General features: G+C 48.2%; 1 protein-coding gene and 1 long non-coding RNA gene across 2 annotated transcripts; one reads left to right on the top strand and one right to left on the bottom strand.

The window, feature by feature from the left end:
* Window positions 1-3,310: 3,310 nt before the first annotated feature.
* Window positions 3,311-15,274, bottom strand: HBEGF (heparin binding EGF like growth factor). The gene is made up of 6 exons (XM_006070787.3): window positions 14,922-15,274; window positions 14,549-14,722; window positions 11,530-11,707; window positions 6,102-6,257; window positions 5,191-5,281; window positions 3,311-4,775 (listed from the first exon to the last, which is right to left on the bottom strand). Exons 1-5 carry the CDS (start codon window positions 14,965-14,967, stop codon window positions 5,209-5,211), a joined length of 627 nt encoding a protein of 208 aa, XP_006070849.1. The 5' UTR covers window positions 14,968-15,274; the 3' UTR covers window positions 3,311-4,775; window positions 5,191-5,208.
* LOC123335068 lies at window positions 14,592-17,037 on the top strand. The gene is made up of 3 exons (XR_006553361.1): window positions 14,592-14,728; window positions 15,594-15,695; window positions 16,690-17,037. It is a non-coding gene; the product is annotated as an uncharacterized LOC123335068 (long non-coding RNA).
* Window positions 17,038-21,851: the final 4,814 nt, after the last annotated feature.

Below are 21,851 nucleotides of genomic sequence, written 5' to 3'. Positions count from 1 at the left end.
TCAAACAGGAAGCTTGAATTTCAGGCACTGCTGACAAAGGGAAAAATTTCAGGCCAGCCAAGTTGAAGTGATATGTTTGGATTGAGTTGCTGTTCCATGGCTTCTTAAATCCACAAATATTTGTTAAAAACCAAAACTGATGGCAAAATGTAAGACAATTGAAAAGTATTGCTTGTCTCTAAGGAAAAGAACTGTGGACTGAGAATCAGAAGCCTGGGTTTCAATCCTGGATGTGCCACTAATTAGCTTTTTGGACAGGTTGCTGATGATAATCAACATTTACTGAGCATCTAACATTTGGCTGGTCCTGAGTAAGGCACTTCACTCACACATATAATTTCTGCAACTCTTCCAGGTGGGTATTTTTAGTATGTCTAGTTTATAGGTAGGAAGGAAGGTTCAGAGAGGTCAGGTATCATGCATGAAACAGTGGAGCCTAGACGCGGGCTCAAGTGTGTGTCAGGCTGCACTCCTGCTCCTCCCCTGGCACCCTAATAAGGCACCTTGGGGCAAGAGAAGAAACTCCGAGGAGCTGCTCTCTCAGATTCCTTTGATGGGATTTCTTCACTCTATTGTTTTTGGATTTGGGAGGAAGAGAAGATAAATATGGCCCCAAGAACTCATTTGGGAACGTAGTTAGTTGTTAAAGGATTAGGTTAACAGTCTGACTTTACCCCTTAACTTAAGCAACTACAACACAGGAGAGTCAGAGCACTTCTCTCCTAACCCAGCGGACCCGGTTCAGTGAGCACTCAATGACTGTTAAATCTTTATTAACCTGATAACAATGATTATGAACATCATAAAATAAAATCTCTCCAAGGCTGCTGAAAGGGAAGTTCATAGACAAGAGGTAGATGCTTCTCAGTACTCACAAGGGCCCAATCTCTTCTGCTGACCAATCTTGAAAAGTGGCTGATGGTTCAGAGGCTCCCAGAGTCACTGTATCAGCCAGGTAGATGCCCAGGGGACCTCCTCTGAGGATGCTGAGGAGAGATTTCAGCAGCGGCAGGGGCAGGAGGAGAAAGCAGCTGAAAGGCAGGAAGCCCAGAGCCCACAGGAAACATTAGCTGTGCTCAGAAAAGCCCAGCCCTGTGTGAGGACTAGAGGCTTGAAGCTTAGAAGCAGGAAAGGGAGCCCCATGAAGAGTTCAAAGTAACTCATACTCCAATTACTTCTGACATCTGTACCATTTTTTCTGACTACTACAGTAATACATTGGTATTTTACAGAGCTTTGCATAATGCAAACAGCAAAAGAGTCCCCTACCCAAGTTTTAAGAATCTTTGAAGTTTAAACAAAAAAAAAAAAGAAAAAACAAAGAAGAATCTTTGAAGTTTAGTACCCTTAAAAATATTGCACAAATCACACTCAATAAATTTTCTCAAAGTAAGGGGCACCTAGGTAGTCAGTACCTAAATCTTGGAATATAACATTATTAGAACACCAGAAGTATCACCATCTGTCCCCTTCCAGTCATTACAGATCCTAATAGCAATCCCTTTCCTGATTTCTTTCCCTATATATTAGTTTTAAAATTTTAAATAAATGGCATCACACAGAATCCTTTTGAGTCTGGTTTCTTTGATTCAGCAGTATGTTGTGCTGTGTGCTCGGTTATGTCTGACTCTCTACAACCCCATGGATTGTGGCCCACCAGGCTCCTCTGTCCTTGGGATTTTCCAGGCAAAAATACTGGAGTATGTTGAGATTCATCCATATTGCTATTTAACATTTCATTATATAGCTGTACCACAATGTATTTATTCATCATCAAATACTGATGAGCAATCGGGTAGTTCCCAGTTTTCAGTTATTGTAAATAATGCTAAGATCATTCTTGCACATACCTTTTGATGAGCATACATACTCATTTGTCTTGTGTATATCCCTGGAAGTGCTTGGTTACAGGTGTGCATGTGTTCAGTTCTGGATATTCAAAGAGATATAAGATCTCTGTGTGGGCTCCTGGAGAAACTTCACAGTGTCACAACTCTCTACGAGAAGAGGATGAGGAGGGGGCATCCATTAGCTCTTGTTCCATGGCCTCCCAATGGATCTCTGCCTCCAGTCTATCCAGGGCACCATGACCTGCCCCAAATTCCATTCACCCTGTCATTCCCATCCATCCTCCCCAACAAAGACCCTTCTTTAAACTCAACCACACTTCCAGGGCAGTACTGCATCCCGTATCTGTCCATTTGCTGGCCTTGGACTGGATTTTAGTCATCTCTTATATTCACTTATCCACATAACAAATATTGTGTGCCTACAACTCAATTACACTGTTTTACAATCTGGGATTGGAGCAATGTCCACACCCCAATCTTCATGGAGCTAGCATTCTAGTAGGAAGAGATAGACAAAAACAAATAAGAATATGTTAGTGGTGATGAGGGCAGTGGAGAAAAATAAGGCAGAATAACAAGGAGAGCAAGAGTGGGCTGGGAAGGAATGTGCTATTGTGTAACAGGGTGGTCGGGAAAGGCCTGTAAGGCAGACAAGATCTGGATTATGTTTTAAATGATCACTGAGTTTTATGTTGGATATGGGCTATATGGGAGTGAGGAGGAAGAAAGGGGACATCACAAGAGTCTGGGTAAGAGAGAATTCCCTGGTGGTTCAATAGTTAGGACTCCACACTTTCACTGCTGAGGGCACAGGTTCAACTCCTGGTCAGGGAACTAAGATCCCCACAAGTGGTGAGACAAAATCAAAAGTTAAAAAAAAAAAGTCTAGGTGAGAGATGATGGCGAAATTTGACTGAGATTGTGATGGTGGCAGTGAGAAGTGGCTGCGCTCTGCATATATCCAAAAGATAGGTCTGACAAGATTGGTTGATGGATGATAGATGGAATGTAGAGCACGAGAGGGGAGTCAAACGTGCCTGTTTCCACCAGGAGCAATGCCTGCTTGCACAGACAGCATAGTAGGGTCAGGCCCTGAGGCCAAGGTCTGCTGACTGAAAGCGTAGATGTCTTTCTTGGTTACAACCTTTCCTTTGTGAAAGTCTGTTCTCTCTTGCCTCAGATATGCTATCATATAAGTATTAAGACAAATAATAAAAGTCAGATTACCAGTTGCAGCTCTGTCACTTACCAACTAGGTATCCTCAGGCAAGTTACATAGACTTTCCAAGCCTCAGTTTCTGATTCTGGAAAAATGGGACAACAGTAGCTTCTACACAGGATTGTTGGGGATACTGAGATAGTATATATAAACAGACTTGGTGCAGAGCCCAACAGAGAGTCAGGGCTTAGAAAATACCTACATTAAACCACTTCCCAGTTAAAACAAGCACACAGAAGACTACAGAGTAAGGGTTATCTTTATTTGAATTGCAAAGTATAAACATGAACCAAGTTTGGAAATACAGTTTTAGAAATACAAGTTTGGAAATACAGGTTTGTAACAGTTCAGTAATGGCACCAGAAACTTCCAGAAGGGACCATGACAGCATACCTTTGTAGTTTGGGTGAGGTGGGTGGGATTACACAAAAGCCCTCCCCACCTCCATCCTTCTCTGTAGCAATTGGTAGGTTATCAATTACTAAGAACAGTCAGCTCCAATGTTTCCTGTTCCTCCTCAGCCTTTTTCTTTGTGAATACCTTCTCTAGGTTATCCCCTGCTGCATTGACCCCTGCATGGAGTAGCACCAGAAGAACGGCAGGAGTAAGAGAAATGTCTTGACACAAGGGACAGTGAGTTCCCACTCTGTGGACCTGGGCCCACGGAGAGTGAGGGGCCAGGAAAGCTGGAGGCATGGAAGCCCAACCTCTTCTGGGATTGGGCAGGGAGAGGACACAGGATAACACTGATATCTGTTACATCTTGACATCAGCACCGCGGGCTTTCAAAACACAAACGGTAGACACAATCGCCTAGGCAAGACTGCAGTCCAACTCACAGAGTGGATCTGACAAAGTTAATTCCTACATCCTGACCATACAGAACTCCCCCTGTGGCACTCTGATCATGGAAGATCTTCAGAAATGTGGACAGACAATGGATGACTACAGATGGGTCACAGAGCCATCTCATGTTTGCAGCAGAAGAGTCTAATGTTGAGCCAGATGGTGGGGGATGTGGGGTGGAGGGCCAGGAAATTTCCAAAGTAACAGTCTAGGCACTTGAAAAATTATTGTTAGATTGTTAAAAACTAAATAAATTAACATACATAGAATAAAATAAATATATAATTTAAGAGGCATTTTACAAACAAACAAACAAACAAAAATAGTTGTTATTTTTCCATCTGGGTAGAAGTCCCAAAATTCAGAGTTCTCAGGTCTATGGTATTTCACAGTTAACCCATCAAATCCAGCGCTGGAGGGTCCAAATGGCAGATCCCTTGGTGGTGACTTGAGTACATGGCTTCTCGATCTTTGTTACTTTCTTCCAGCCCCCAAATCTTTCTTTCTTCCTCTCCTTCTGTTTTTTCAGTCAAAGATCCTGGAGCATATGGAATTTAACTGGCATTTTTAATCCAGAAGAGAAGTGTTCAAACAAACGTATGGGGGTAAGTAGGGCTTGGTGCAGGAGAATCAGGACACGAAGGTCCCTCACTTTTGCTTTCTTCTGACCCAGATCCCACTGGACATATTCTGTTTGGCACTTGAAAGCTCTGGTATTTTGGCAAAGCAATTATGGGAGGCCCAATCTAGATGGCAACTGGGGATGAAGCAATCTTCATGGCTAGCTGTGAAGTCCTTCCCCTCTGTAGAATCTGTGATCAACTTGTATCTTCTCAGAGGTAGCAGTCCCCAGCTGATTCCTAAAGTACAAGAAGAAGGTATTTAAAGCTGGATCCAGCTTAAGAGGTCTTAAGAGTCTCCTAGGTCCAGCTTTAAGAAGTGGAAAATCTAAAAACAAACAACAACAACAACAAAAAGAAGTGGAAAGATCTTCTGAGAAGGGGTGGGAAGGAGAGGAGAAGAGGATGGGAGAAGCTGTCTTCTCAGGCATCTCTCTTGGGTATCTCTCTGGCAACTTTCACCCTAAGTAGAGATGCAGCACTGACAAGCTTTTTGAAAATAATTCTGCAATGGGTCCCTGACTCCATGGAAGCCTGCCCCCTAACTCCCAGTCAAGAGAAAAATGCCTAGAAAGAAGAATCCAGCATGCCTGGATCTCTTCCTAGATCCAGGAAAGGCGGTGATGGTACCATGGGGCAAAGGATGGACCATTACCTTGAGCGCAGGTTCCTCTCAGTGGGACGTAGTCATGCCCAACTTCACTTTCTCTTCATTTTCCACATCATAACCTCCTCTCCTGTGGTACCTGAGGAAGGTAAGTTTTGTGAGCAAGTTCTGCCTGCTGTAACAGGGTGTGGGTTCCAGAGCTGGCCCTCCTAAAAGATTCTGGCGCAGTGATTCTCTTCACATTTGGAAAAACCCAGAGGACATGGTGGGTCAACAGACCTCTGCCCAAAGGTCCAAATGCCCATATCCAAAGGATGCCTGTCTCTTAATTGCAGGCCACAATTTGCCAAGAGTTTTCATCTAATTTATACAATCCTCACAACATGTTTATGAAGTAGGGGAACAGAGATTACAATCCCTGGAAGATTACAACTCTTAGAAAGACAGGTAATTAGATCCAGGTCTCACAACAGATGAGCTGCACTGCTTATAAATGGGCACAGAGTGCTTAATAGGTCCCTCCGATCTAGAACAGAAGCAGGATCAGAAGTGTGGCCTGAGGTCCAGATGCCTCAGATTTAGAAAAATACACCAATAGCACCATTCATGCTCCGTTGACCAAATCACATCCTGATGCCAACAGAAAATAGAGAAAAAAGAACTGTGTGAAGACGTGGCTTCATGGGAGGGCTGCAGAGCCTGCTAGAACAGGACATCCTATGACCTGGTGACTTTGGCCCTGGGCTCTAGACACTGGACACACGTCATACCAAAGAAGCCAGGCTCTTGGAGGGCCCGTACCCAGGAATGTCAGTCAGGCTCTTAGCCCAGGATTTGGCAGAGGGTAGGGGGAGTACGGGGTGGGGTTGGAGGTTTGGAGGGCTCATGTGACCATCAGATAAAAGATCCTAACGAAGGAGAAATAGAAGTGATTTTCAGAAACAGCCTGTAACACTCACCAAAACATGAGAAGCCCCATGATGACCAGCAGACAGACGGATGACAGCACCACAGCCACCACAACCAGGATGGTTGTGTGATCGTACGTATATAAGCGATTCTTCACCGGGAGGCTCAGCCCGTGGCACCTCTCTCCGTGATAACCTGGGTGGCAGCTGGTCCAAAACAGAACAAAGCAGAGACGAAGTTAGTGGTCTGGTTTCACTCCTGGTGATGGGCTGCCTACACAAGCCAAACTCCACTCCTCACAGCTTCAGCCTCTCTGTCTCTGTGATCCCTGTTGCTCCTCTATTCTTTTCTAGTACAAGGCTCTTTGGAAGCCCCTCTAAAGGCTCTGTGGCATTCCTCCTTCACTCCAAGCCCTCCCCTTCTTCATTCCCTTTGGTTTTCTGGCCCCAGAATCCTGCTCCAGGCAGGAAAAAAGGACGGACTGCAGGTTTTGGCTAGATAGGTTCCACTTGTGGATGATTAACTACATGTGTGTAAAGATGTTGTTTCAGTCAGTTCAGAGGACTTAGGCACATGGGTTGAACTGAGGGGATTCAGTATCACTCTCTCTAGTGAGGCCCCTCATCACTCTGACCCAGAAATAAACCCAGCCTTCCCCACCGATGCTCCCAGCAGCCAGTCCCTCTCTGCCACTGCCCAGCCTATTAATAGGCCTTGTTCCTTTGCCAGGAGTCGTTTTTCTCAAGTTTCCTTCATTTAACTCCCAGCTCCCCCTGGGTGCAAGGCCCAACTTGAAAGCTGAATTCTGGCCTTTGACCTCTGAACATCCAGCTATCATCCCAAGACAAAGCAACAAAGCAAGAAAAACATCTTGCCCAGCTGTCCTGCCAGCGCATTTTAGATCATCAGAAACAACCCCCTCGGCTTTTTCACTCAAGAAATAAATCAGGAGCTTCCCTGGAGGTCCAGTGGTTAAGACTCTGTGCTTCCAAGGCGGATTTGATCCCTGGTCAGGGAACTAGGATCCTTGCCACAGGGCATGGCCAAAAAGAAAAAGAAAGAAATCACAGGCAACAGCCTCTTCTAACACAAAACTTTTCCTGGAAGCTCTTGGGAAGACTGAGAAATGCCCACTGTTGATCAGGCACATTCATGTCCCTTTCTTTATCTGAGCAGCCCACGGATCCTTTGATGTAGGTAGGAGCCCATGTCACAGAAAGGCAGAGAAATTTTCCCCATGGTCACACAGCAGGGCAGAAACACAGATGCAGACTGTCTGACGCTGAACTCAGCGTGCTGCTCACTCGCATCCACGAATGCCTAGTCACGGAAGTGGTGGCACTGTCTGCCCATGGCCTTTAGGCCATTTGCTGCAAAAGGAAGCACCAAGAAGTTGGGGGCCCTTTATTCTGAACTGCACATCCTCTGGGGAGAAGGTGAGGCACCTGGCTCCTCAGAGCAAAGCATCTCTTGTTCCTGTGGAAGGGTAGCAGGCAAGTTCCAAGGAACAGACCGACGCCAGCCCAGGGGCAGGCTGCCCCTGCCATCCTGCCCAGCACCTCTTCCTCTCCCATCTCCTGCACGTTTTGAGAACCATCTCATTGCAAGATAAAGGTAGGTCAGGCCCACAGCACAGAGTTCCGTGCCCAGCCTCTCCACACAACTGTCCCATCGACCCAGGTGGGCAAGACAATGACCCCTCTTCTTGCCGGGACATACAGGATGCTCTCAGGAGAACCCCTGGAACATCACCTGTGCACCACACTTTACAAGACACTATTCTTATCAACTAGCTTAACTAAGACAACACCCTGGTAGGCAGCGATAGCCTCTTTTACATATTGAAAGACTAAGATTAAGGTCAGAAGAGAGTAAACAATTTGCCAAATGTTTCAAAACTAGAGAGCAGAAGGGCCAAATTCCAAATTCATAATTCTTTCCATTCTGAACACTGTTACCCCAAGGAAACACATATCTGATGGGCTTGATGGATTTTGGGGGTTGTCTGACTCTGATTTCTTAATTATTAGTATCTTGAATGATAAATAAATAATAATTAATAGCACACATTATAAGTTTACTATGAGCCAAGTACTGTGCTAATGGCTTTACAAGGATCATTTCTTCTTAAAAATATCCCTCTGAAGTAGGAGTTACTATCTCCATTTTAAAGATGAAGGGACTGAGGTTGGACTTCTGTTAGATAACCTGCCCAAGACTACACAGTGTGTGAATGGTAGAGTCGAGTCAGGATTCAACCCAGTAATCTGGCTGACTTCAGAGACTGTGCTTTCCTGGGGGGAGGGGAGCTGAAGTTGAGTCTGTTTTTCACTTCAAGCCCATCATTCAAACCCCACAGGTACTTACTCAGATGATAGAAATAAAGCTTGGTCTCAGAGTCCCGCAATTCAGTTACATAATCCCTCCACCCCCTCCGCCACCCTGAGTCAAAAGGATAATAATGTAAACATCCTAATATTACCCACCTCCCCCTCCCTTTGTAGACAACTCCTGGCTCCCCCAGGGAAGGGGCATTCCAAGCATCCCAGGGTGGTGACAAGATCGTGTCTCTTGCCCAGAGCCGGCGACCCATCAAACTGGGACGTGTTCCTCCTACCCACGTCTGTGGCCCGTTTCAGAACGTGTATTATAACAGAACCCTCTAGAGTCCAGAGACATCTTCCAAGTTGGATTTCTCCATGCCTATCCCAGGAGGTGGAGGGGCACCATTTGGCAGAGGGGACTCTGAATATATGAGTTCCAGACTGGCTCTGCTACTATTTCTAGCCAGGTGATCTGGAGCAAGGGAGGGTCACGTTTCCAAGCTTTGATTTTCTCATGTGAAAGACAGGAATAATAAGTGCCTACCTCACTAGAGCTTTATGAAGATCAAATGAGATAATATGGATAAAAGCACTGAATAAAGGCCAAATCCCACTTGTGTGGGAGTTAATCAGATTCCAGAGGATACTGCCCATATCCTTAGGAAAGGGGTACCAGAGTGAGAGTCAAGGGGAAGGGGGCTCGCTATTGCTTCTTGGCAACTGGGCAGCGAGGCCAAGTAGAGCCCTCTTTCAGCCCTGAGTCCTCCTCAGGCTAACTGTCCCTAGACTTCCTCCAGCCACAGGAAATTTTGCAGTCAATTTCTGGGTCAGCAGCTCGTCAGGAGCCCCAGGAAACTGCTCTTTGAGGGTAACATTTGGCTGGTGACACAAAAGGGTTTTCCTGTGGATTGATGGCTGTGGAGGGCTGGTTTAGGAAGCTGGCCAGCCTCAAGCTTACCACGGCAGCCTGGACACACCCTGGCTGGCGGTTGCTGGGTCTGGAGGCTAGAAGGAGCCACAGAGGGCCCCAGATTTAGGTGCCCAGATGTCACATTCTCCCAAACCAGGAGCTCTGTGTCTTTTTGCTGCCTGCTGCCCTGAGTACCAAGGGCTGGAGGCAGGAGGCAGAAAAACCAGACACAGAATCCAGCCCCTTGAAAATCTTGCCTTGGAAGCAGACAAAGTCGTCACATCAGACTTCAACCTGTTCTTCAACTAGTAAAAGCCTTAAGAGACCTCTAGTATAATAGCTGCTCTCTATAAAACTGTGCTCCAACTCTGTAAGAACAAACGGGGAAGAAGGAAGCAAGCCAACACCTAGTGCAGCCTGGGGGCATGAAAAGCATGTTGGACTGGAAGTTAGGCACCTGAGTGCCTGTCCTATTTCCACCCACTTTATTTAGCTGCTGATCTCAAACCAAATCATTTCCTACTTCCGGGCTCCAGTTTCCTTATCTTTCAAGTAGAGACAGTAAGCCCTGCCTAACCAGCAGAGTGTTTTTGAGAATACAGGGCTATATTTTCCCATCCCCTAGAATAACTGGCACCAAGTGGGTGGTCAACATATACCTGTTGGGCTCAATTCATATTAAATGTAAACTGTTAAGCTCCAGGAAAAAGGAGAGAAGGCATCATCACAGTCTTCATCACCATCCCTAGGGGCACCTTGGCCCTGGACACCATTACCTAGGTTCTTTGGGCTTAGGTGGTCGGTCGAGCCCAGGTGTCCAGGAGAGCAGCCTTACAAGGGTTCTCAGCTGAGCAATGGGAGTCCATCCACCAGTGCCCTGGCCAGTTCAGCCCAGACAGATTCCTGGCCTGAATCCATCTTGACAACCCTCAGAGTCACTGCCTCCACCCTGTGTTAATGAGGCCATTTTACAAATTTAAGACAAACATTCCCTGCCCTGTCCCCAGACCTCTGGAAGAAGAATATGGGGACTGTTTAGGTTACTCTTAAGCATCCCCATCCAACACCAAGTTCCTGATACAGATATTAAAGGAGAGGACCCACAAGTGACTGTGGACATGGAGAGGGGTGATGGATCCTACTGCCAAATACAGGGCAACTCTGCTATATGAGATCAGATGGCAAAAGGAAGCTTAAAAAAAAAAAAAATCAAAGGATCTGTACCAATCACAGAAGCAGAAGTGCCAGGCAGCCAAGCCTTCCTGCCACGCTGGGAGGCAGTGTGCACACAGTAGTTTCCTGATCTGCCCAGAGTCTCCCAGGTCACAGAGGCTGCCTCCCCATAGAAACTCCAGCCCAACAGAAGAGAGGGCATGATTGCAGCCTGATGTGGGTGTGGGTCTTGGGTACAGTGGTGACATTATGCCTGCCACAGAGCATGGCAGTGTCGTCATCCCTGAGGGACTGCCAAGGCAGCCGTTTGCTGGGCTCAGCCTAGCAGAGTAGCTGGGGAACCCATGGCCCCTCCACCCACACCCCTGCCCAGGGAAGGGGTGGTGCCGTCTGACCGGGGGCTGATGCCTACTGAGATGGGTTCTATTTTCCGTTAATCCTGCACAAAGGAAGTGTTCTCCCACCCCCATGGCCAAAGGTCAATACCCACCACGTCCCCCACATCCTGGCCCTCGCTGGGGTGAGGAAGAAGGGTTTCTCCCTGCTCCCACAATGATTGCTTTCTGTACAATCCTGCCATGCCTTACAATTAACCCACATCTGCTCACTCACATGCACATTTGTCTGAGCACACCTGCACAGCACACGTCCAAAGGTACCTCGTACCTGCCTGCAGGACTTAGGAAAGGAGGCCACGGGAGCTGCACTCCGCCCAGGAGCCCCACTCTGCCGTGTTTCCTACTCGCTTCTCCCATCTGGAGTAGGGCATGAGGCAGAGATGAAGAACCTGCCTTCAGGTGTCAGCTCTCTTAGTCACATGCTCATTTCTGAACAAGCAGGAAATGCCCCCAAAGATGAAAGAGCGTCACAAACCCACGCCACAGGAAATTGCATCCTATGTTGGGGGGAGCCCCTTCCGCTGACTAAAAATATTTCCCCTCCTCCCAACTTCCTCCCAGAGGGTGAGAAGAAACTGAGTGGATTTATGAATTCAAGGAACAGTGATAATGGAAGAACAGCCACTAGGCTGACAGACCGAGCTGATAACAGCCCCAGGGAAGGGACACTTACATGCAGGTTGGAACCCGGAGCTCCTTCACGTATTTGCATTCTCCATGGATGCAGAAGTCCTTGTATCTCCGAAGACATGGGTTTCTCTTCTTCCCTAACCCCTTGCCTTTCTTCTTTCTTTTCCCACGCTCCTCCTTGCTTGGTGTGGCCAGAGCTTGTGGCTTGGAGGAGAAAGCAGCTGCAGTAGAAAAGTACCCTGTTAAGTCTTTGACTCCCTCAAGGGAAAAAAAAATCAGAACAGCACAGTGTTTGGAAGGACACTTTGATTCTACCTAAAGTCAGAGTCTGGGCAGACCACCCAAAAGTGGTAGAGGAAGTAGAGGCTGGTGGGGGGGTCCCAACGAAGGCATTTCACAACCTCATTTTAAGAATCTCATTCTAAGAATGCTAGCTTCAGTTGAGTAATTGCAGCTGATTGGGCAATTCTACCGACCTCACTCCTACCCCTGTCTATACTCAGCTCCTACTCCCCCATACCCACTTGGTTCTATTTTGGCCTTAAATCAGCCTCATTTCCTGATGTTGCACTCAGTGACCCACTTACAGGAAAACAGTGTCAGAGATAAAAACTGCTTCTGGAGAAGGCACTTGGAGGGTATTTTAGAGGAAAGAGGTTTCTAAAATAATAATAATGCCCAGGCGGTACCCTCTGGGGTACCCTGTAGCACCAGGATACCATAAGCCCAGACCAGAACCCAGCTCAGGGACAGCAAGCAGGCCATCCCTGGTCAGACACTTGCTTCTTAACTTAAAAAAAATTTTTTTAATTTTAATTTTAAAAAATATTATTGATCTATAATTGATTTATAATATTGTGCTAATTTCAAAGAGCCTTGCTTTTTTGACATCAAGCAAAATATTTACCCTGCTCGGTGCTCTTTGCAGTTCACTACTTCTCGAAGGCCCATTTACATTTATCCCCAGATGTCCTGTTTATTGCTTTCTAGGATGGGGTGCCCAAGAGGCAGAAAGACGGAGAGCAAAGAACTACCAAAAGGAACTAGAACAATGATGGCTCTCTCCATTCTTTCGATGCTTCAAAGGAGAAAAACAATCTCACACAGACACCCAGCTGGGACTGACCTTGGGCTATGCCCATCAGCCCAGGGGTCTGACGCCAGTCTTCCCTCCCCTGTCCCAGCAGAAGAAAAGGTGCCTGCTGTCTATGGCTATAGGCACATGTCTGGCAGAAGGGTGAGCATCATACATTATTAGATTGAAGGCTTAGGATTCTGAAAGTAGAATTAACTTCAAAATATATGGCTTTCCATTTTCAGATGAAAAACCAAGGTCATGCAGGTTTGGGATCTGAAATGTGGTCTCTGGACTCCATATCCAGTGCTCTTCCCCAACACACTAAGCTGCCTCATACACCCCAGCAGTGTCCTCCTCCAGACAAGCCCAGAGCACTTGGGATGCTGAGCCAGGAACCAGACAATGAATGGGCTCTGAAGTCAGCAGAATGGTGCTCGAATTACAGCCATGTGATCCTGGGCAAGTCCCTTAATCTCTCTGAACCCTGAGGTTCTTGGTAAAAAGTGAACAGGCGTTCCTATTTCAGAGGGTTGCAGCAGGATTAATTAATTCACAATAACATGTTAAGTGACTAGAACACACTTAGTAAATGGTAACAGTTACTTATTTCAGGTGACAGGATCCCTAAACTTGAAAAATAGTCTTTGCCCAGCAAACCTGAGAAAAGAGAAGAGACAGGTGCCAATAGTCCCATAGTCCCCTGTTCCTACCGTGCAGACCCAGGCCCCTTCAGAACTCAGCCCCTTCAGAACTCAGAAGAGGCAGATGCTCAGAGGAAATTAGTGACCACAGTTGTGGTGAAACTGAGGCAGGAGGAAGGAGCCAATCAGAAAAGGGAGGGAGAGAGCGACAGGGTGACAGCCAGGCTCCTGCTGGGGAGAGGGAGCAGTGAGTCAGGTCTGCGAGGTATGAGGAGCAGCTGTGTGGGTGGAGAGTGAGTCACAGCCCAGCTCTGCCCTGCCTAGGAGAGGGCCAGGAGAATCCAGGTTGTTCAGGCCAGGGGTGACCCCCGCCCCCTGGAGGGCTACTGTGAGAGGATGGAAGGTGAGAGCCCAGCCTCAGCTTTGGAGTGGACAGCACCTAAGGTAATCCCTGGGTAAGGAAGAAGAAGAGTGGCAGAGAAGCAGGCGGAGTTAGAACAGGTGGGTATCTTTCCAACCAAATATAGTCATTCCGGGGCTCCAGGGTTCAGTCCCTGCTCCACCCTCAAGAATCTCTGCAGGTGACTGGGGGCAGGGAAACAGGCGATACTGGAGGTTCTGGACTCTGCCCTGCACTTGTATGTACTTGGCCACAGTACCTTTGCTGGTTGAAGGATCCCACCTGGCCCTTCCTCCTCTGGAGCCCCTCTCAGGGTCTCCAAGTGGTCAGGAAGTATCCAGGCTTGTGAAGGATTTGTGGACACCCAGCATATCAAAACAGCTCTCTAGGGTCCCAGTGCTCGCCATTCACAGCCTCCCCAAGAGGTGCTGGCCTCACCTGGCAGGACCAAGTGTTCCTCATTCCCCACTGTTTCCCCAACTTGGAGACAGGTGGATGGAGGAGACTAATCCTGCACACCTGGTATGTGCCTAGCACCTCCACATCTGTGATTTTATACATAATAGTCAATTAATGTGGAAATTAGATCTTGTGCACATTTTTATATAGAAACTCTAGGGAAAGCATCTCAACCAGTCCTTGTTCCTGTCACCTAGCTTACCTCAGAGAAGAACACACAAAAACCCAAGCACCTTGCCTGTCTCAATTTGCCCCCAAGTATGCAGAAAGGCAGCAATGTGGCATGTGAGACCCGAGGACAAAAAAGATAACAGGACCTACGTTTTAGGATCCCCAAGGGAGCTTGTCAGGCCAAGAGGCTTTTCCTTGAAGTCCTCTCTTGAAAAGCTCCAAACCACAACTGTGCCCAATCGGCATAAATGCCAGATCCTATGATACTTCAACTGACCACCAGGGTCCTAAGATGGGCAGCCCTCACACGCACCTCTGAAAAGGTCCAGGTTTGCCTCTTCCAAGTCCAGGACTTCCCGGCCTTGGCCACCTCCCGCGGGCAGCAGCTGGTCCGTAGATTGAGTAGGGGAGTCCAGATTGCTGGTTCCAGCAGCCAGGCCTCTCCGAAGCCGCTCCAGGCTCTCGGCAGTCACCAACGCCGAAAGCACTGCGGGTAAGGGGCGAGGCCGCCTCAGACCCCCAGCCCAGACCCCAGTCGCCATGCACCGCGGCCGGCTCCCGCAAGCCAGGGAGCACGGGCCCCACTAAGTGGCTCGCGCCGGGGGCGCTGCAGCGATCTTCCCCTGTGCCCCCAGCAGAGAGTCCCCATCCCCCCAGACCTCCGGGAGCGGCGGCAGCCCGCTTACCTGCAGCAAGAAAGAGCTTCAGCACCACCGACGGCAGCAGCTTCATGGTCCCGGACTCGGCGGAGGCGAGGCAGCAATCACTTTGGGGGGCGGCGACCACCGGACGCTGGCACGGGAGCCGGGAGGGAGAAGCTCTGGAGATCCCGGCGGGCACGGTCGGCTGCGGGCCTCTGGGTGCAAGCCTGCCTGGGATTTGCGCGGAGCTCGCGGCCGCTGGGCGTCTCTCTATTCACTCCGTCTGTCCGACCGCCCGAGCCCTAGTGCCTCAAGCAAGAGAGCCAGCTGCTTGCCGCGCGCAGCTCCCTGGGTCGACTGAGCACTCCTCGGCGTGCAGCCTGGAATAAGGCTCCGGGAGGCGCCGAGGCTCCGCCCCGCCCCCCGCGGCCCCCTCCCGCCTCCCGCTCTGGGATGCCGGCCGGGCTCCAGGCGCCGACCGCTCAGCCCCCGACCCCGCGGGCGCGGCGGGGAAAAGGGGCGGGAGAAAGGGGCGGCGCTCACATATTTTGGGACTAGGCCAGTGCAGCCGCGGCCTGACTGTGGGTAGGGCTGCTGACCGGCAGGTGGCGGGGACCAGTTCCTACCTTTCCCCAAATGCTGGTCCGCCGCTGCAACCTTGTGACCGCTGAGCTGCGCTTCGCCCTTGGACACCCCTCGTTCTTTCTTCCCTTCCAGGCCTGGTCCCTTCGGTTATCCGTGCTCTAAACCAGAGATCTCCGCCCATGTCTTCGTCTGAGTTTCAGAAACCTGCTTCTTTGCCTACCCACAAATCAAGGAGTAAATAATAATTAATTAATTTATCATTTAAAAATTAAACACATGAATGCTAACAAGTGTCGTAAGCCTAAGGTTACCAGAGTTGCAGCTGCAGGCATCTGGTATCAACCCAGCAAAAGCAAAGGAAGTTAGTATTCTTCCATCCACTGGAGTGGCTTCTTTCCATCTTTGTCCCAGATGACATAGTCTCCATTAGGATTTTTGAACTCTGGATTATAATTCCCAGGCTTATAGAATTGAAGAAACACAGACTGTGAAACAAGCCTCATACTTTTCTTTGTCTTGAAACGCCATCTTCTTCAACAGAAAAGCTGAGCCCCCTCCCACAGGACCCAGCTGGCTGGCCTAGGTTGCCACCTTCAACAGGTGCCAGGAGATTGATGTGTTTCTCTAACAATCTATGTATTTTTACAGAAATCCTCTGGAGTCAATGTCCTGACCCAAAGAAAAACTCTCAGTAGGCATTTCAGCTCCCAGGGACATGCTGGGGCGGGAGTTGTATGACACAAGGCTGGGTTGGCATTCAGAGCCCTCACATTGTGCCAGATAGAGCTGCTTGCCTGCTTCAGCCCATGTGTAGGGATAAAAACAGGCCTGCTATTTATACACAGCCTGTTCCACTCTCCCTCCCCATCCATAATTCTGCAGGAGTCCATGGGGCTCTGGCTTCTTAACTTGCCCCTAGCAACTCTCCCCAGGTTTAGGTTTCCATAGTGCCCTGGAATCACTATAGACCTAAGCTGGAATCCTGACTTGGCTTCTTACTGTGTGACCTTGGACAAGATGTTTAATCTCACTGAGTCTCAGTTTCCAAGTCTCTCAAATGGGAACAACAAAAATAATAATGCCTACTTTATAGAGAGCTTCTTGAAGATTGATCAAGGGAACAGACATGTTCTAGTAAATGTGCCATATTATTATCATTATTATTACTAAGCATTCTACATTGACCATTCCATTTCCTTAGAGACTCTTTTCTCTCTCTTCCCCACAGGTCTGAGGCTTCATGTGTGGTTGGGCTGGTTTTAGGAGGAAGCTTACCTATCGCCTATTTGGCCAAGCGCCACTGTGGGATTGTTCCTTTGGGTGATCAGTATCGGGCCTAGGACCTCAGTAGACAGTCACCACCCAGGCCACACCTTTGTTCTCCCTCAACAGCTGCCTGACAACCTGCTTCCCCACAACAAAACTGCCTCAGGGTTAGGGCTCTCCCCAGGGGAGGGTAGGGGGAACACTTCCTGACACCAGCCAGGTCACCCCTCCCCCCCGTCCCTGCCAGGGCCACACCCTGCTCTCCTGTCTCAGCCTGCCTCTCACACGCTCTGTCCTTCCGCCCTCTCACCCTCACATCAGTCGTAGCCCATTCATGGGGCAACTCCAAGTTTTCATCACACCTGTGAGCCTCACCCCAGCTACGTTTGTATGTCAGCCACTTTTTACAGGAAGGACCTGGAGAAAGAATTCAAAAGGCCTGGAATGGTTTGGGGACAGTCACTTCTCTCAGAACTTTGAGTGTCCTCTAATCTGAAAAAGAAATCACGGACTTACCTGGTGGTCCAGTGGTTAAGAATCCACCTGCCAACGCAAGGGACACAAGTTCGGTCCCTGGTCCCAGAAGATCCCACATGCTGTGGAGCAACTAAGCCTGTGTGCCACAACTATTGAGCCCACGAGCCCCAACTACTGAAGCTTGCGGGCTAGAGCCTATGCTACGAAACAAGAGAGTAGCCTCCACTCATCACAATCAGAGAAAGCCCACATGCAGCAAAGACCCAGCTCAGCCAATAAATAAATTAATTTCCAAAAATAGAAAAAGGAGGGGCTTCCCTGGTGACTCAGTGGTAAAGAATCTGCCTGCCAATGTAGGAGATGCGGGTTCAATCCCTGGTTCAGAAAGATCCCACGTGCCACAAAGCAACTAAGCCCAAGAGCCACAACTCTTGAGCCTATGCTCTAGAGCCTGGGAGTTGCAACTACTGAAGTCTGGGTGCCTAGAGCCTGTGCTCCTCAACAAGAGAAGCCCACAGTAAGAAGCCTGCACAACAACGAACCCAGCAGAGCCAAAAATAAATTAAAAATATTTAAAAAATAGAAAAAGGAATCGCAATTCATTCTGGGGCAGTATCATTAACTCATTTATTCCACAATCACTGAACACTTTTCAGGCACTAAGACACAGCAAAAAACAAGACAGCCAAGGATGTGCTATTATGGAGCTCACATTCTACAGTAGGGGGAGACAGGCAACACATTAAATAAATTAAAAAGGAAAATAGATCCTATGATGACAAATACTAAGATGAAAGTTAAGTTTTAATGGTATACTCTAGGATGCTATGTCCCAGTGCTCGGAACAACACTTTAGATTTGGTGACTGATTAGCAAAGGTCTTTCTGAGCCTGTGACCTGGAAGCTGATGCTTGAATAACAGAAGGAACCAGACTTGTGATGATCCACTGCTGAAGTATTCTAAGCAGAGCAACTCGGGCAAAGACTTTGAGGTAGAAACAAGCCTGGAGCACTCAGGGAACAGCTAGAAGGCCAGAAAGGAGGGAGGGTTAGATAACATTAAAGCAAAGACCAAGGACAGATAACAGAGGATGTTATAGGCCCCAGGTTGTTGTTATTGTTTATTTGCTAAGTCATGTCTGACTCTCTTTGAAAGCCTTTGAACTGTAGCCCACCATGATACTCCTCTGTCCAAGCAAGAATACTGGAGTAGGTTTCCATTTCCTTCTCCAGGGGTCCTCTCCTGCATTGGCAGGCAAATTCTTTACCACTGAGCCACCAGGGAAGCCCCCAAGCCCCAGGCAGATGCTGGTTTTTATTTCCTATCTCTGTGAGCATCAAAGGCGATGTCAGTGGGAAAGCACAGTTATAAAGGATTCTTTCACCTCCTCCCCTTTCTCCACCCAGGCCTCCTCATGCTCTTTGGCGTTCAAGCACCAAGGACACACTCCTGAGGAAGCAGACAGGCCACTCTGCTTTCCCTGACTATCTAGTGATGGACAATGGGCAACTGAGGCTTGGAAACCTGCTGGCCCTGGGCCACCAGTGAGTCCCAAGGGGGCAAATCCACAGCAGAAACCCTGGCATCCTGCTTCCTAGCTCTGTGCTGGGTTCCCAGGCCTCTGGAAAGGCAGGCTTCATGGGACCCTGAGTGTCACTGACTCTCTGCTAGGCCACACAGACCTACATTTGGGAAGAGCACTTGTGAGCCAGTGGGGAAGAGGTGCTGGTGGGTGACAAGAAAGGGGAGAAGGGGACATGAAGGGACCCACCTGAGTCCCTTCCCCAAATGTGGCTGAGATGTCTATGCAGGTCAATTGTTGCTCCCACACCTGACTGTGCATCAGAATTACCTGAGAATTTATTTAAGATAAAGAGGTCCAAGCCTCATCCCAGTTCTCCTAATTCAAAACTTCCTGGGGTGGGGCCCAAACATTTACATTTTGAGCATGTAATTCTGACATCAACCAGGATTTAAAGCACTGGTTTACATAATTAACTAGGGTAATGAATTAAGCATATGAGCAAAATCTGAACCTCTGAGGCAGAGACGGTCGAGCTTTAAGCAATGACACTTCCCATGTGCTCATAATGTTTCATAATCTTCACAACTGCCCTAAGACTAGATACTCCTCCCTATTTTAAAGGGGTAAAGCTAAAAACAGGTGAGTAACAGCCCAATGCCACCCAGTTATCAAGAATCTCAGACTCAATTAGAATTCCTCTCTTTCTTCTGGGCCTGTGCTCTTAAGGTTCAGTGCTACTCTGAACAAACACATGAGACGATGGCCACCCTCCCTCTGCCTCTACGGACAGTAACGTCCTCAGCTTCACTGAGGCTCAGTGCTCCATATGTCCTGGGGGAGGTGGTAAGAATCTCTGCCTCACAGACTAGAAGGAGGCCTAGGTAAGAGCAGCAGGGCAGTTAACGAAATGGGTACACTCTCGGGAGCCAGACTGTCATGGGTTCAAATTTGGGTTCTGCTATTTTTCTAGCTTTCTAACTTTGGACATGTTAGTCAATTTCTCTGATCTATAGTTTGTTCATCTGCAAAATGGGGGCAATAATAATAGGAGAATAGGATGCCTGGCCCATTGTAGGTGCTGACTTGGTGACAGCCGCAGTTAAGAGCAGATACTTTCTTCCACTTTCTTCCTTCCCCCCATCCTTTCTTTCTTCCTTCATTCTTCCCTCCCTTCCTTCCAGTGGGAGTTTTGTAAGGTGCTGCTTTAACCTGGACCAGTCATCCTCAGTTGAAGTGGTCCCTCTCTGCTGGGAGATGGCCATAATTACCAATGAGACAGTGGCTCTGCAAGGCCACTCAGAGTTTCAGAAACCTCCACCCAAGAAAGAAGTCCTGACTCACAACATGTATCCCGTGGGGGAGGGATACAGCTGTCTTCTTCTTCTATTCTGACCTGGAGAAGTGAGTGCTAAGTGGACCCAGAGCTCAGCTGGCTGGGGAGACTGCTAAAGGAGGGGTTCCTCCATGGAGGATACTTCTATCACAAGGTGGCCATGGGCCCAGTTACCCAAATTTGGAAGCTCAGGGTAAGGGGTCATTGCTCCTATCCCAGTATGATTTCTCTCATCCATATCTCTTTCCCCATCAGAGCCGGTTGATCCAGCAGTTTTGGGGGTGCAGCTGGATTTCAACTCAGGCCTACCCTTTGAAGTCCCCTTGCACCTCCTATGCTGACTGGGGGCCCCTGGAGGAAGTGCCAGATAATGCTTCATGCATACCCAGAGGGTGGAGAGGCTCTGCTGTCTGATTGCCTCGAGTCAAGATCCTTTGAATAGGGTGAAAGTAGGGATGGATGGAGGGGGAGGTTAGAGGATATCTGGAACTCATGTCATCCACAGAAGATGTGGAGGAAAGGGATTTATGATGTGATTGGCGAAGGCCTGGATTCCAGGCCATCCTCCTCCATTTCTGGGCCCATTTCTGTGACTTCAAGAGATTTAAATTTGCAGTCCCAGGACTTTACCCCTTCAGTCATCCCCTAGCATAGACGGCTATGTGATTCTTGTGCATCACACAACCTGCCTCCCTCCTCAAGCCTCAGGTTCCTCTGTGTAAAATGAAACTTTGAAACAATTGTTCTGTATTCAGGCACTGGCCAGTGATGTCCATCCTGAACTGTTTGCAGTCATGTTGCTGCGAAAAGGCTTGCCGAGACAATTCTATGACGATCTACAGTGCCTGATCTACAAGATGTGATAACCTTTCTATGTGATAACCTTTCTCTCTGTGCCTCAACTTTGTCTTCTGATGGGAAGAGAATAACAATCTTCTTAGGGGGCTCTTGACAATTGAAGGAGATAGCACCTCCGAAAGTGCTTGGCAAAAGGGAAAGCACTATATGAATAGGCCAGAACTACTATTAACATCTCCAGAGCTCAGTCTTGGAACAAGGTCACATCACATCCTATACCAGGAATGTGTAAGTTTCGTTCCCTTTAGAAATGTGGTCGGGGCTTCCCTAGTGGCTCAGTAGTAAAGAATCTACCTGTCAATGCAGGGGACATGGGTTCTGATCTCTGATCCAGAAAATTCCCACATGCCTCGGAGCAACTAAGTCCATGCACCACAACTATTGAGACTGTGCTCTAGAGCTCGTGAGCCATCACTACTGAAGCCCGTGTGCCGTAAAGCCCATGCTCCGCAACAAGGGAAACCACAGCAGTGAGAAACCTGAGCACTGAAACTAGAGAGTAGCCCTTGCTCGCTACATCCAGAGGAAAGCCCCTGTGGCAATGAAGACCCAGCACAGCCAAAAATAAATAAATAATTAAAGAAAAAAAAAAAAAGAAAGAAATTTGGTCACAGAGAGCTGCAATTTAACAACATCCATTTGCCTTTTTATTATTTTATTTTATTTTGGGGGCTGTGCCTAGTGGCTTGCAGGATCTTAGTTCCCCAACCAGGGATCAGGCCCATGCCCCCTGAAGTGGAAGCGCAGAGTCCTAACCACTGGACCACCAAGGAAGTTCCATTTGTTCTTTTTTATAACTTAGGATTGATCTAAGACAATGATTCACAAAGGAAGAGGTACTAACTCTTAGGGAACATTTTAGAAATCTGTGGGAAAGTTTTCATTGTCACCAATTGAGGAACCCAGACGGAGGAGCCTGGTGGGCTGCAG

This window comes from Bubalus bubalis, chromosome 9 (genome assembly GCF_019923935.1).
Source record: "Bubalus bubalis isolate 160015118507 breed Murrah chromosome 9, NDDB_SH_1, whole genome shotgun sequence".
Taxonomy (NCBI): domain Eukaryota; kingdom Metazoa; phylum Chordata; class Mammalia; order Artiodactyla; family Bovidae; genus Bubalus; species Bubalus bubalis.
The sequence above is the reverse complement of the archived record's forward strand: the minus strand, read 5'-3'. Positions and strand labels throughout refer to the sequence as shown.